The sequence below is a fragment of the Asterias amurensis genome, chromosome 8 (genome assembly GCF_032118995.1).
Source record: "Asterias amurensis chromosome 8, ASM3211899v1".
In the NCBI taxonomy this organism is placed as follows: domain Eukaryota; kingdom Metazoa; phylum Echinodermata; class Asteroidea; order Forcipulatida; family Asteriidae; genus Asterias; species Asterias amurensis.
The window spans coordinates 12,368,025-12,383,765 of NC_092655.1; the positions used below are offsets into that span (position 1 = coordinate 12,368,025).

Consider the following 15,741-nt stretch of genomic DNA (forward strand, 5'->3'; position numbering starts at 1 on the left):
CTGTTGGTCCTTTGTGTTATGAAAGGCACATAAAAAGCACCCAGTGCACTTATCGAAAAGAGAAGGTGCCACACCACCTTGTTCAGTGTCAGGTCACGGCAGATGAAGAAAACCGTGCAATTTCAAGGCACGTTTGTGTGGCTCATTATATTGTATTTTTGAAAACATCTTTCTAACTATAGACAAATTCGGGCGTACACTGGGCACGCAAGGTTGAGCACCGCGCGCCATTTGCTGCGGTGTCTTCAGTGCATAGTTTGTGCACAAAAAGACACAGCAATTGTAAAAAATTTCAATAGAGGGCGCTACCAATTTAATTCGTCAGATTGGTCTATACATTTTATAACAAGGAGTTACTAACACTTTTCATACACCAACCCGCCAGATCCAAAGCAACATATCCCTTTAAAGGAACACGTTGCCTTGGATCGGACGAGTTGGCCTAAAAAAGTGTTTGTAACCGTTTGATATAAAATGCACATGGTTGGAAAGATAATTTAAAAGTAGAATACAATGATCCACACAAGTTTGCCTCAAAATTGCGTGGTTTTCCTTTTACTGTGCGAACTAACACGGTCGGCCATTTATGGGAGTCAAAAATTTGACTCCCATAAATGGCCGACCGTGTAAGTCGACGAGGTAAAAGGAAAACCGTGCAATTTCGAGGCATGTTTATGTGGATCATTGTATTCTACTTTTACAGCATCTTTCTACCCATATGCATATTATAACAAACGCTTTTCAAAGACCAACTCGACTGATCCAAGGCAACGTGTTCCTTTAAGTAGGACAAAAAATTATGCCTGCCTATAAATGCAGTTACTTTTGTTTTTTTCCAAAACTCTGCAAAAAAACTTACCTTGCAAATTCTGCCAAGAAACAGACTTTTGGCAGTAAGAATGTGTCGTCCTGTTTAAACCATAGCATAGTGAAGGGAGTATCTTTAATCAGTGTGGGTAGTAGTGACCCTGTGGTTCCTTTAGGGGAGTCCACGCAGTCCTCAGCCCTCGGTAGAATATCAAACTTGGTTGCAATAAACTCATTCCTCTGCGGAAGTTTGAAGCTATCGTGCAGACCAGCTTCCTTCCAGCTCTGTTGAGTAGAAAAACTTGTTTAAACCCTTTCTTTACCGATTAAGCCGTTTGTGCGTTAAAGGCAGCGTACACTATTGGTAATTACTCTAAATAATTATAAGCATAAAAACTTTCTTGGTAACGAGTAATGGGGAGAGGTTGATAGTATAAAACATTTTGAAGTAACGTAGATTTCGAGAAAGAAGTAATTTTCCACGAATTTGATTTTGAGACCTCAGATTTAGAATTTGAGGTCTTGTAATCAAACATCTGAAAATGCTGAAAGCACACAACTTCGTGATTTTTCAATCATTATTATCTGTTTTCCTCACGTTTTTGTGATTAATTTGTTGTTCTTTTCTTTTTGTTAGTGCGCCATGAGCGTCAGTCATGGCGGATACCGGCGCCTTATAAATTTTCATTATTATTATTATTATTATCTGTCGCAACTGCGACAACCGATTGAGCTCAAAATTTCACAGGTTTGTTATTTGATGCATATGTTGAAATACACCAACAGTGAAGGCTAGTCTTTGACAATTACCAATAGTGTCCACTGCCTTTAAAGGGTTTTGTTTCCTTTGTAGATCACGTTTTTGGCCATGAAATCAATCCCTACTCAATGTGATAATGAAGATCTATTTAATATAATTTAACTTATAATATACAACTTTATTAGTCGTCACATTTTTTAGATAAGAAGTAAAAATGACAGGGCAATGTTTTCAGAAGAGTCACATAAATCCAATGTAAAACTGTTTAATTTTGTAAGTTTGTATATATACTCAGTGTCTTGAGTACCTTGTCGGTAGATACGTGCTCTATTTAAACTTTGATATTATTACTATTATTATTAATAATTTGCTGGTGTCATTTTCTTTTTTCTTCTCCTGAAGACGAGTATACTGTTCAAAACATCAAGACCAAACCATCTCTTTTCTAAACCAACACTCTCTCAAAACCATTTAATACATGGTTGTTCCCAAATTAACTATTATTTATAGCTTATTCTTATCATTTACACTGGCAAAGCTTCAAACATCACTCCTAAAGTTATAAAGAAAGTTGATTTATCACCTCTAGGAGATTTGCCGGAAGATGTTCTATTTTATACTCCGTGCCGTACCACTTCTCAACCGAATCTGTGTTTCCCTCAAAACTCTTGGATATTATGGCGACCCTGAAAATTAAATTTCACCTTTTTTTTATTATTACTATTTTTTATTGGTTTATTAAAAAATCAGGTAATGCAGCCCATGGGCTGATTTGTGTTTAATAAACAAGAAAATGCATCATGTATTAAAAAATTGCAAAAGAAAAAAACAAGAAAACTTGAAAAGGCTAAAACAATACAGTAGGGATTAAGAAAAACAGTTTAATCTCAAATTTAAAACATACAGCAAAATCGAGTGTGCACTATGGTGAACTAAGTTGACCAATTTGAATCGCACCCAGGCAGGTAGACCATTGGTTGACTACTGTGGCCGACCATTTGGAACCACTCAGGACCAAGGTTTCTTTAACTAAAGCTTGACTATTTTGACTTGAACCCAGGCAGGTAGACCATTGGTTGACTACTGTGGTCGACCATTTTGAACCAGCCTCATAACCATGGTTTCTTCACTGGTCCCAAAAGCCTGTTCCATGCTAACATGTGTAAAGCACAGAGGGGAACTAGTGACACTATAGCGAAAGCGTGGAAGGCAATGGAGTGTTGAATACCGTGATACCGATGGTTGACCAGGCTTTCAAACGAGTCGTTCGAGTGAGTGCGTCACTGCGCATGTACAATGCTGGTCAGTAGTGAACTAAATAATAATAATAACAAAAATAAGCGTATTTATAACACGCCTTTTCCAAAGGATACAAAGCGCCAAATATTTTTACTGCAAGGTGAGTGGGATGAAGTTTTTTGAGTTACGAGACCTAATCCTTAGCACACCATGGAATGGTTTACAAGGTGCTACGACGCATCCAGCAGCAACAGCCAGAAACACCGGGGCGAACCCCTTCTCTTTTCGATAAGTGCACTGGGTTCTTTTACATGTGTTACACAACACATCGGACCAACGGCATTTCGTCCCGTCCCAAGGACGAAGCAATGGTTAAGTGTCTTGCTTAGGGACACAAGTGTCACGGCTGGGGATTCGAACCCACACTCTGCTGATCAGAAACACCAGAGTTTGAATTTGGTGCTCTTGACCGCTCGGCCACGACACTTCCTCTCAAACTTGCTCATAGTGTGTTTATTGAACAAGTTCTAAAGTGTTGATTTGTCCAGCCTCCTCACTACCTACCTGATAGTGTCTGTGGTTAGTTTACTCAGTATCATGTCAATCAGGTCTGGTCTAAAGTCAGGCATCATGAAAGGTGCACTCAGGACCTGCTCAATGGGGTATTCTCCCTGCAAGAAAATTAACACACAGAGAGTTAATGGTCATTCAGAACAGTCAAAGAGGGTGTTCAGACAGAGTACTGATAAGGGAATAAAAGGGTGGCGACGAGTTCTTACACGGCCGTTTAAAGCCGGCAGGGTCGAATTGTAAGGTTTTAAACGGACTTTTAAGAACGACTAACTACTCTTTTATTTCCATTCATAAATGCCCTTTTGTTAAAAAAACGTTAACAAAATACAATTACATACACTATGACAGTTGAAAATTCGAGGTTTGAAAAACTTTTTTCAAAAACTTTGTGAAGAGTCTGTTGCGCGTGGGATGTGTGTACGCGCGCACGCGCGCTTAGAAGTAGATTACGCGCTGTTACTAATAGCTATGAATTGCGTTCTGTATCCAATTGAATCAGTGCTGTAGGACCGCAAGAAAAATTTTTTTTTTTAACATCTCGTCAAGTAAAACCGATTCTGTAGTATGCTGTCTGAACATACCCATGGTTTAACAGTTTTAAATTGTAAGCTGGGTGGGTCAAAAGGTATAACTAAAAATTGAAATTCAGTTTTTGTTTACAAAAAATACTTATATTATATATTATATTTTACAAACAAAAAAGAAGTAGACAAAGTACCCAGCTGGCCAAGCTGGCAAAATTGTCATTATTCCTGACTTAATTACAAAGTTCTTTGTTTAAGCCAGGAAAATTTGGGAACGATACTCCAAACTTTCTAATGAAATGATGCTTGGCATATAATTCATTATAAACTATCTGTTTGACTCACATGAAGCATGCTGGCTACCCGCGTTACATAACCAGCAGCCCTCTCCTTATCCTTAAACAGGAACTTGAGGGCGTCTAGATCCCTGCATTCCTCGTGCACCCACTCCTGGGGCCCTTCTTTGCGAAGGAGGTTGAGATACTGAAACATATGTCTGACGATTTCCTCCACGTGGTCTGAGGAAGAGAAGGAAAGGATGTAAATGAAAAAAGAACACACTTTAAGGTTTGTTTAAATATTACAATTTTTTACCCGTGGGCAATCTATCACGCCAACTACGGGAGGGAAGCATCTTCACTGATACACATGTAGTCACTAACTATACCAACATGCACCTCATTCCATGCTGGTCTAGTTAGTGACAAAGCTATTAGTTAGACAAGCGTGCAGCCCCATTCTAGGCTGGTCTAGTTAGTGACTAACTAGACCAGTAATTAGTGACTTCACCAGAATACACCTCATTCCATGCTGGTCTAGTTAGTGACAAAACTATTAGTTAGACAAGCGTGCAGCTCCATTCTAGGCTGGTCTAGTTAGTGACTAACTAGACCAGTAACTAGTGACTTCACCAGAATACACCTCATTCCATGCTGGTCTAGTTAGTGACAAAGCTATTAGTTAGACAAGCGTGCAGCTCCATTCTAGGCTGGTCTAGTTTAGTGACTAACTAGACCAGTAACTAGTGACTTCACCAGAATACACCTCATTTCATGCTGATCTAGTTCGCGACAAAGCCACTAAAAACTAGACTAGTGTGAGTGCACCTCTTTGTCTAGTAAATACAAAGTCACTAAGTAGACCAGAATACACCTCATTCCATGCTGGTCTAGTTAGTGACAAAGTCACTACCTAGACCGACCAGCATGTACATTTGTACCCCATTCCATGCTGGTTTTGTTAGTGAAAAAAACATTAATTACATTTACATTCAGTCTGTTCTATGCAGGTCTAGACAAGACCAGCACTCATTCAATTCCATCCTGGTCTACTTTACAAGCATGCCTACATTCCATGCTGGTCTTGTCACGATAAACTTGAGACTGTTGCTTCTTAACCACTCGGCATCACAATCCAAAAACAACGGACATATTTGAATCCGTTTTCATATCATGCATAGCTCAAAATTGTTCTGAATTTTCACACACAGAGAAAGACAAAACAAGGGTTGGTATAAATCAATCCCTTCAGGCCCTTCATTTTTGAAAGGGCAAGGTCACCAAGGCATGTTTTCCTTGGTAAAGGGCACCAAGGAAATGTAAAATTCCAATGACTTATTTCAAGGGCACCAAGGCAATAACCAGGGGGCATGTGGGCAGTCGCCTTTGTTTTTGGCTTGTCCCTACCTAGGTCAGCAATAACTTTACTTACCGATTCCTTCTTCGCTGAGGTCAACATTTATAATGAAGAACATGAAACCTTTCGCTCCATCCTTGGCCCCGCCGCACAGCGTGTTAACCCAACCTTTGGACTTCAGCTCTGAGAGGAGACTACCCTCTCCCTCGTGACCTACGAGATGACCTAGGTAGTGGGCTGGCTGTTGGGATTAAATGAAATCAAACAAATCTCAAACTCTTTTTAACTTAAGATTAATCTTAGGTCTTAGGACGAGTCCCAACCCTGCACTGTAGCATTCAGACCTTAAGATTGATCCTAAGTTAGGACGAGTACTCGAGATAGGATCAATCCTATCGTTTCGTGAAATCGACGGCTGGTTTCTTAGAGTCCTGTTACACAAGGCAGCCTAAAATGTAGCCCTCATCTTGAAGTGGCCGTCCTGGCCTTGTGACTTGGGCAATATCTCATAGCAACAATAATTTTTAACATAAATGAAAATCTCAAGATCGACTCTTGAACCTGGATGTTAGACCACCTTACCTTGGATCGGTAGTGTTCCCTGAGATCTGGTATTGGGAAAGTCACGTTGAGCTGTCGGATATCTTTCACTGGGACTACGTTACATTTCACCTGGAACGATCAGAATGATACTTGCTAATAAGAACCTTTTTGCTTCTGCGGTATTATTATGTAACATTATGAAAAAAGTCTCCCAACTACACTAAGTTCTGCAAACGGTTATCAATACCAACTGAGTAATACATGTATGCCCGTGATTACGTTTCACAGAGCTCGGGAAAGTACCGAGTATACAGTTCAAACACACATCGATGTATATAGTAACCCAATATTCCTCATCCCTCATCATTAAAGGGAAAGTACACATTGGGTAATTACCCAAAACAAATATTAACTTAAAAACTGACTTGGTAACGAGCATTGTAGAGCTGTTGATAGTATAATACATTGTGAAAAACGGCTCCCTCTGAAGTAGCATAGATTTTGAGAAAGAGGCAATTTCTCACTAAAATAATAAAAGACTTCTAGCTAGAAGTCTTTTATTCCTATCTGAAAACACACAAATTCGTCCAACAAGGGTGTTTTTTAATGTTCCTTTAAAGGCAGTGGACACTATTGGTAATTACTCAAAATATTTATTAGCATAAAACCTTCCTTGGTAACGAGTAATAGGGAGAGGTTGGTAGTATAAAACATTGTGAGAAACGGCTCCCTCTGAAGTGAAGCAGTTTTCGAGAAATAGTAGTTTTCGACGAATTTGATTTCAAGACCTCAGATTTAGAACTTGAGGTCTTGAAATGAAGCATCTGAACGCACACAACTTCGTCTGACAAGGTGTTTCTTCCTTTCATCATTATCTCGCAATTTCGATGACCACAAGAGCTCAAATTTTCACAGGTTTTTTATTTTATGCATAAGTTGAGATACACCAAGTGAGAAGACTGGGATTTGACAATAGACCCTTCCCATGAAATATGTAAATTGCACATAGCGCGTGCGCACTAACGTTTTGGTTGGCAAAATGAGGGAGTATCGCGCTGTTTTGTAAACGGCTAATGGTGCGTGACGCAGACGCGATTGCGCATCTGCTTAGTACACAACCATATGGCGTTTGCCAACCAACAGGGTCTGTATGCATGCGTGAATGTTATTAGCATATTTCATGGGAAGGGTCCATTACCAAACGTGTACCTCCCCTTTAAACCCTAGGTATGTAAATAAGGCTGTATCGAATTGGCATCTATGGCTACGGCTGTTGCTAAGGGTGTTGCTAAGGACGTGCTATACTCAACGCATGGTGACGCAGAAATCTAGCCGTAGCCGTAACCGCCAATTAAAACACTTTCTTAGTTTTAACTGTACCTTCATTTGATCTTCAGTGAATGGATGATGGGGCCACTCTGGAGGAGTCACCTTCTTATTTTCCACTTCAGAAAACAGAGGAATGACCATCTCAGCCAAGTCATCCAGGGACTCTACCAAAAGGAAAGAGACAAATTAGAACTTTCATTTCCTCAATTGCTCAAGGAGGCACTGGTGTATCCCAACATACACGTATGCATAAAACAACAAACCTGAAAAAAAAATTGCTCAATTAGTCATTGATGTTGCAAGAGAATAATGAACGAAAAAAACTTTTGTGTGCTTTCAGTTGCATAATAAATAGCTTCAGCTTAAGTCGAGTCAGAAATCCCTCTTTCTCAAAAACGACGCTACTTCAGAGGGAGCCGTTTCTAACAATGTTTTATAACAGCTCTCCATAGCTCGTTACCAAGTAAGTTTTTATGCTAACAATTATTTTGAGTAATTAAAAAAAGTGTCCAGTGCCTTTAAAGAGTTTTGATACTTTTTGTAGATCAAGTTTTGGGCCATGACATGAATCCCTACTCACTGTGAAGGAAGATGTACGTGTACGTAATACAATTTACCTATAGAAGATTCAGCTTCATTAGTCGTCAAATTATTGAGAAACAAAGTGAAAATCACAGAGCAATGTTTTCAGAAGAGTCACTTAAATCCGTTGACATGCTGAAATAATCTGTGTAGAATGCTTTACTCATTCTCAAACTTTCAGCACCTCAGCAAGTAAAGTTTCAAGGGAAGCTTTCTACCATTATCATCTTTAAACCGTGTAACTTAATGTAAATCTGTGAACATTTGTATGTTGTGTTTCTTGAGAAATTAGTAAAAATTATTTCACAAAAAAATATTTTAGCACGTACAACGGATTTAGGTGACTCTCCTGAAACAAAAAATATGCGAATGAAATTGTTTTACTCAGAAACCTTTATACATACGTACCTCTCCCAAGCACAGCAAGCCCCATGATGTTGGATGAGTAGTAGGTATCATGGAACTTCAGAAGCTCTTTTCTCACATCAATGTCCTTCTCTGCTGGAATAGTCAGAAGTGTTTCTTTGTTTCCTGCAACGACACAAAATGAGCAAAGCAGGTTTCAATATGAAGCTAGACAAGGTGCAGGCATGATAGATAACAAAAAATAACAACAATTTGGGAGGTTACACTATTTTCAAACAGGCGCACCAGAGTCACGCCGAACCAAATAGATCAGGAGCGACTCTAGGTCAACCCAAATAAAAATTTGGCTCATGACAAGTGCGACGTCTAAAACCAAGGCACTCCAGAGTCGTTCCGAACAACTGCAACAGTCGATCTTTGGACTTCTAGCGCTCCTAACTGTTTCAGACGCCAAACTTTTCATGTACTTAATTCACAATTTGGTTCGGCGCAACTCTGGAGGGTCTGTCTAAAACGGGTGTTAGTCATTTTTTACTTGCAGCTGAGAAGCTAAATTGAGAAGGACCCATCTCAGCGTGGTCGAGCTGCACCCTCCACTGGGAAGAAAACTGGAAGGCCCAGAGAAAAACCCTTGTGGCACACAAGAGAACCACAGCACAACTCATTCACATATGTGACCCGCTAGGTGAAAATGAGTCAGATGTTGACAATTTCAAGGATTGAGTTATATGCATGTCTGAAAAGAACACACCAACAGCAGTAATTTGGTATATGTCTAAGCTTTGGGGTGTATCGCATTGCTGAGTTACTTCCGTTTGAAATTAGCCAATACATCAGGATACAAATAAGACACAAGTATGATCACAAAATTGTTGTATTCATAGCTTTATTGCCTAAAAGTAAGTGTTCTAAAGGTTAACCATGCAAATATAGATCTACATTAAACTGTCCATTACTGAATAATGCATTGGGCGACATCTGACTCATTTTCACGTAGTGGGTCACATATCATAGAGCTGCTTAAGCAGAAAATAGTGCTAAAATTTGCTGGATACCAGTCACAGATTGTACATTAGGTAGTTTAGATAGGTTTACTTGTGTTGGTGTACTTGTGTTGTGCTTAGCTACTTTTTGTCCTTAAGCAGCTGTATGAAATTGGGCCCTGGTCTACAGTCTACACTTGCCAGACATGCCACCCAAATCAATTAAGGCCGGCAGCCGGTTTCACGAAATGCTAGGATTAATCCTATCTCGAGTTAGGACGAGTAATTCGTCCTGACTTAGGATGGGTTCAATGCGTACTAACGTCTATGGATACAGAACTGAACTCATCCTAAGTCCTAAGATTAATCCTAAGTTAGGAAGAGTTTGGTGAAATCGACGGCTGGAGCTTTAAGAACCAGTGTATTATATATATATTTGGTTTTGGGGTAACACCATGTGTGTATCTACTTGCCAGGTAGAGTTTGTTCTTAGAGAACTGTCTTGTTTAATTCTACTACCGCGGAGTAGATTGTTCGGGTGTTTGGGAGACTTCTCAGTTCTGCAAAGAACTGTCCTGCTTATTAACAATCTACTCCGCGGTAGCAGAATTAAACAAGACAGTTCTCTAAGAACAAACTCTACCTGGCGAGTAGATACACACATGGTGTTACCGCAAACCAAATATATATTGATACCTCACCATGCAATGCCTCAAATCCTATATACAGTGTATTATAGTTTGTCATAAATGTAGTGATACATACATACACCCTCAGGTGTTGGATTTTGCCTCACCTGTATTGAATTTACAAAATGGATGTTCCGGGTCGACTGTGGACTTCTCCAGTTGGTACAACCTCCAAAGATCTGCTTTCAGGTTCTTCTCATTCTCAGAGTCCACTGCATTAACTTCCCTCTCCTGAGAATCTTTGTTGAATAGAGGCGCAAGAAAGAACTGGGCAAACCTAAAGGGAGATGGAGCAGAATAAAGATGATGTTTTTTCGCCCCACTATTAGCTGATAAAAAGTAGCTCTACAGACAAATTGTTGTGAAGTAATATGGATTTTTTTCACAAAAATCGGAAAAAGTATTGAGTATACAGTGCTAACACACATTGGTTGTGAGGGTAAAAAACAAATAATAGCATTTATATTCTACTATCGCAGAGAAGACGGGTGTCAGGTGTGTACGGGTGTAGATTGTACGGGAGACTTCTCAGTTCTCAAAAGAACTGTCCTGCTTATTAACTATTACCTGGGCAGATGGTATAGAAAATAGGCTGGGACTACTACTTTAGCTTATAGGATTGCTATTAACTGTACTACCGCGGAGTCAGTTCTTGAATTGGTCTCAATGCAAGACAGTTCTCTAAGAACAAACTCTACCTGGCAAGTAGATACACACCTTGTGTTAACGCAAACCAAATATATATAGACGATGTGACCTATGTTTACACCGCCCTCTATTGAAAAACACTGTATACGTCATGTTTCGCAGGGCAAAAAGGTTTTAATAATAATAATAGACCGTTTTTATATAGCGCTTTTCACGCCGGAGGGCTTCTCAAAGCGCTTCCGACAATATTACCCCTGGTCACTGGGCCTTAAATCATTCTTTAAACCATCTCAGCTCCCTGGGGAGTATACAGCCTGTGCGATAAATACATGCGCTACTCGGCTAAACCAATCACAAGAACCACCTCTGCCCTCACAGGTACCCATTTACCCCTGGGTGGAGAGAAGCAATTATAGTTAAGTGTCTTGCTCAGGGACACAAGTGTCACGACCGGGATTCGAACTCACACTCTGCTGAACAGAAGCATCAGAGCTTGAGTTCGGTGCTCTTATCCACTCGGCCACTCGGCGGTATGCGCGCGAATCATGTTATTGATACCACACCATGCAATGCCTCAAATCCTGTATAGCATTTATATTCTTTGATAGACTTTCATTTAAGAGTCCCTGCCTGTAAGAATGTACCAAATTAGGGGGGGGTGTGATTCATGGGTTCGCAGATCTTCTTCCAAAAATTAGAGTGATACACCATCATACCAAACGAATAAATCCAAAATTTGAGTTTGCTGACGCTTTCGGTTTTGGAGTTACCAGTTATCAAAGTTTGGGCCAAAAAGCCCTCAAGAAACGAATAGTACATTCCCTGTAAACACAAAAACGTGCGCCAAGGTCATCCCAGAAAAAGTAAAACATTTTTTGAAACCTCCAGTTGGGCTTATAACAAAAGTATAAAAAAAAATTTGGGATCTCGTTGGCGCATCATGTTACGCGCACCTGAACCTTTGACGAACAGTGCCCTCGTGCCATTTTCAACGCCTCATAACTCAGCGCGCCTATAAGATCCCATAAATTGAACAAGTTCAAATGAAAGAGCTTGCATCCCTAAAACAAATTTAAGTGCAAAGTGAGTGGGATCTCGTTGGCGCAGAGAGATAACAGAGGTCAAAGTTCAAATTTTACCAATATATTGCGTTTTCGCACCTCCGTCACTTCGCGCGCCAACAACAAAAAATTGTTTTTATGGCAACTGGGTATTGGAACAGTTTTCATCTAATGACAAATGAAAAAAGAATCTTGGGATCTCTGCAACTTGCATGTCAAAAGATTTTTTGAAAATTTTCTAAAGTATTGTCATTCCACACATTTTGGCCTAAATTGGCACAACATTCACTTTTTTCATCACTGTAAGTATCTGTGCCAACAAGATCCCATCAATGTTTTCTTGTATTTGGTTAAGTTGAGTGTTCCTAAACAGATTTCAATTGAAAAATAATTGGGATCATGTTGGCCCCGCCAATATAACAAAGGTCAAAGGTCATATGAAACTACACTACACTACTAAAGTGAGAAATATCCCCCAATTTCAAAATGTTGGCAAACCATGAAGGGGATAGGTCTCCAAAACGAATTTTGGTCAAGAGATAGACTGGACTTGTTTTTACAAATGGTGTTAGTTTAATGTTGGTTGGTAACTGTTGCCAAGGTCAAAGGTTACAAAGAATATGGGTGTTTTTTATATTTTCTGTCAAGAGCCAACTTCAGAGCCTTTTCAAGATTTTATTTAATGAACAAGGGCTCTTTCCTTTATGTTGGGGAAAACCACTTATAATATCTAGGCACATGTGATTGTCCCAAATTAATTATAGAGCCCTTGTTCATTTGATAAAATGATGACATGGCTTTGAAGTTGGCTCTCCACAGAAAATATTGGTGTTTTGTAATACATTTTCTGTCAAGAACCAACTTCGAAGCCCTGTCAACATTTTATCAAAAAAGGATGGGCTCTATAATTAATTTGGGACAACTATATGTGCCTAGATATTATAAGTGGCTGTCCCAAACTGAAATGATAGAGCCCTTGTTCTTTAAATAAAATCTTGAAAAGGCTCTGAAGTTGGCTCTTGACGGAAATATAAAAAACACCCATATTCTTTGTAACCTTTGACCTTGGCAACAGTTACCAACCAACATTAAACTAACACCATTTGTAAAAACAAGTCCAGTCTATATCTTGACCAAAATTCATTTTGGAGACCTATCCCCTTCATGGTTTGCCAACATTTTGAAATTGGGGGATATTTCTCACTTTCGGTTGCCACAGCAATGCATAAGTACAATGTGTATAGGCATGTATTGTGAACTTTTGATCTGTAATATTTGTTAGTGCCACTCAAATCCCATTTGGTTTTTGCTTTTTATGTGTTGCTGAGAATCTATATAATCATAAAACACAGACAACTTAATGGGATCATATTGGCGCGTGGATTTCTAGACGACGCAAAATCGCCCGAAATAGGCAGTAGTGTAGTTTCATATGACCTTTGACCTTTGTTATATTGGTGGGCCAACATGATCCCAATTATTTTTCAATTGAAATCTGTTAAGGAACCCTTAACTTAACCAAATACAAGAAAACATTGATGGGATCTTGTTTGGCACAGATACTTACAGTGATGAAAAAAGTGAATGTTGTGCCAATTTAGGCCAAAATGTGTGGAATGACAATACTTTAGAAAATTTTCAAAAAATCTTTTGACATGCAAGTTGCAGAGATCCCAAGATTCTTTTTTCATTTGTCATTAGATGAAAACTGTTCCAATACCCAGTTGCCATAAAAACATTTTTTTGTTGTTGGCGCGCGAAGTGACGGAGGTGCGAAAACGCAATATATTGGTAAAATTTGAACTTTGACCTCTGTTATCTCTCTGCGCCAACGAGATCCCACGCACTTTGCACTTAAATTTGTTTTAGGGATGCAAGCTCTTTCATTTGAACTTATTTAATTCATGGGATCTTATAGGCGCGCTGAGTTATGAGGTGTTGAAAATGGCACGAGGGCACTGTTCGTCAAAGGTTCAGGTGCGCGTAACTTGATGCGCCAGCGAGATCCCAATTTTTTTCTTTTACTTTTGTTATGAGCCCAACCAGAGGTTTCAAAAAATGTTTTACTTTTGTTGGGATGACCTTGGCGCACATTTTTGTGTTTACAGGGAATGTACTATTCGTTTCTCGAGGGCTTTTTGGCCCAAACTTTGATAACTGGTAACTCCAAAACCGAAAGCGTCAGCAAACTAAAATTTTGGATTTATTCGTTTGGTATGATGATGTATCACTCTAATTTTTTAGAAGAAGATCTGAGAACCCATGAATCACCACTTGGTACACTCTTACAGGCAGGGGCTCTTAACAATACCTGTCCAGAGCTCCTTGGAGATGATCATACGACACATCAAAGTAGAAGTTTGTGTGCTCCAGGCTTGTGTAGGCATTCGCAAAACCTCCATGCTGGTTCAGAAACTGAGAGTTTTCAGCAACAAGAACAAAAAAAACAGTGCAATTTAGAGATACACAAACATTGATGCAGGCCGGGGCGGGGGCAAGGTGGGTGGGAAGAGGTGCAAGAAGGCGGAGAACATTGGCAAGGTGATCAAGTACATTCATAAAATGTTGATTGGTTTTATGTTGGTTTTTCATTCTAATGTCTGGCGTGAATTTCCCATAGATTTTGAAAACCACTGATGGGCAATTCCACGGCAACTCGTGCTACAGTTTATGGTGTCCTTTTTCATACTCCAGGCTCCAGTTATTAAACAATATTTGATTTGAATCTAATGTTTTGTATTTTGAAAGCCAACATCCAAGGCTAGATCCTCATAGTAATTTGACGAGAAAAAAAATAATTGTTGTATGCATGGGACAGCTCTGAATATCGGTAAACTCGTGCTACGAGCAGAGGACATGCTAAAAAATTACCCATTTTTATTTTGATCGTGTCCTAAAACAAAAACCAATCAAGTCTAATTGATTATATGATGAGTTTAAGAAACATGTAGGCACAATTTGTTTTGTTTGAGTCATGTCCACTTTGGCTTGGAAATGCCCTGATGTAGCAGTTAAATCCCAATGTCATTCATTATACCAATTAACAATCACTGCATCAATGATGAGTAAAAAGTGCTTGAGTTTGTCGGATACAAGATCTGCAAAGAGCTACTAAATATTCATCTGTTGTGCATTTGGTGTTTTTGTAACAAAAAGTGTAGGCCTACTCATGATTGTGGCCGTGCACTATAACAGTAAGTTTCATATACCGCCCACACAGATCTCTGTGAATTTTGCATGGTGAAACATGTGTGTTGAGTCATCCTTTATTTTGCCATGTATACTGGGAGAGGGGATAACAAGTTATTCTCAAACATTTAAAGGCAGTGGACACTATTGGTAATTTACTCGAAATAATTATCAGCATAAAACCTTACTTGAAGTAAACAAGTAATGGGGAGAGGTTGATAGTATAAAACATTGAGAGAACGGCTCCCTCTGAAGTAAGGTAGTTTTCGAGAAAGAAGTAATTTTCCACGAATTTGATTTTGAGACCTCAGAATTAGAATTTGAGGTCCCAAAATCAAGCATCTGAAAGCACACAACTTCGTGTGACATGGGTGTTTTTTTCTTTCATAGTTATCTTGCAACACCGACGACCGATTGAGCTCAAATTTTCACAGGTTTGTTATTTTGTGCATTAATGACATACAGCAAGTGAAAAGACTGGTCTTTGACAGTTCCCAATAGTGTCCAGTGTCTTTAACAAATAAAAAGCAAAATAAAATGGCAAACATTAGCTGACTGTTTACTGACCTGAGAGTATGCATTTTCTGAGGGGTACTGAAACAAAAGCAAACAAAGTGTTAAGATTCCTAGTCTTAGTTGAAAGAGCCGTATTGGATAATAGCATCTACAGGTTTGGCTACGGCGTTAGGACCCTTATCAACAGTCATAGGCAATACCGTAATTGTTAATCCGAATACTGCCCTCGTCTCCGATTCCAGTCTGGTATTTCATTTCCTCAAGACAAGATGTTAAAAGGGACTGCAGATTTCCTTG

The 15,741-nt window shown here is 39.3% G+C and overlaps 1 protein-coding gene across 2 annotated transcripts in view; it reads right to left on the reverse strand.

The window, feature by feature from the left end:
* Nucleotides 1–15,741, reverse strand: part of LOC139940562 (insulin-degrading enzyme-like) — a 33,620-nt gene that overhangs the window by 11,838 nt on the left and 6,041 nt on the right. For both annotated transcript variants that reach the window (XM_071936867.1, XM_071936866.1), the window contains 11 exons: nucleotides 15,496–15,522; nucleotides 14,051–14,154; nucleotides 10,138–10,307; nucleotides 8,401–8,523; nucleotides 7,462–7,574; nucleotides 6,121–6,210; nucleotides 5,614–5,779; nucleotides 4,249–4,421; nucleotides 3,371–3,477; nucleotides 2,151–2,253; nucleotides 860–1,092 (listed from right to left, as the gene is read on the reverse strand). In XM_071936867.1, coding sequence (XP_071792968.1) covers nucleotides 860–1,092; nucleotides 2,151–2,253; nucleotides 3,371–3,477; nucleotides 4,249–4,421; nucleotides 5,614–5,779; nucleotides 6,121–6,210; nucleotides 7,462–7,574; nucleotides 8,401–8,523; nucleotides 10,138–10,307; nucleotides 14,051–14,154; nucleotides 15,496–15,522 — 1,409 coding nt within the window. The remainder of the gene's footprint in view (nucleotides 1–859; nucleotides 1,093–2,150; nucleotides 2,254–3,370; nucleotides 3,478–4,248; nucleotides 4,422–5,613; nucleotides 5,780–6,120; nucleotides 6,211–7,461; nucleotides 7,575–8,400; nucleotides 8,524–10,137; nucleotides 10,308–14,050; nucleotides 14,155–15,495; nucleotides 15,523–15,741) is intronic.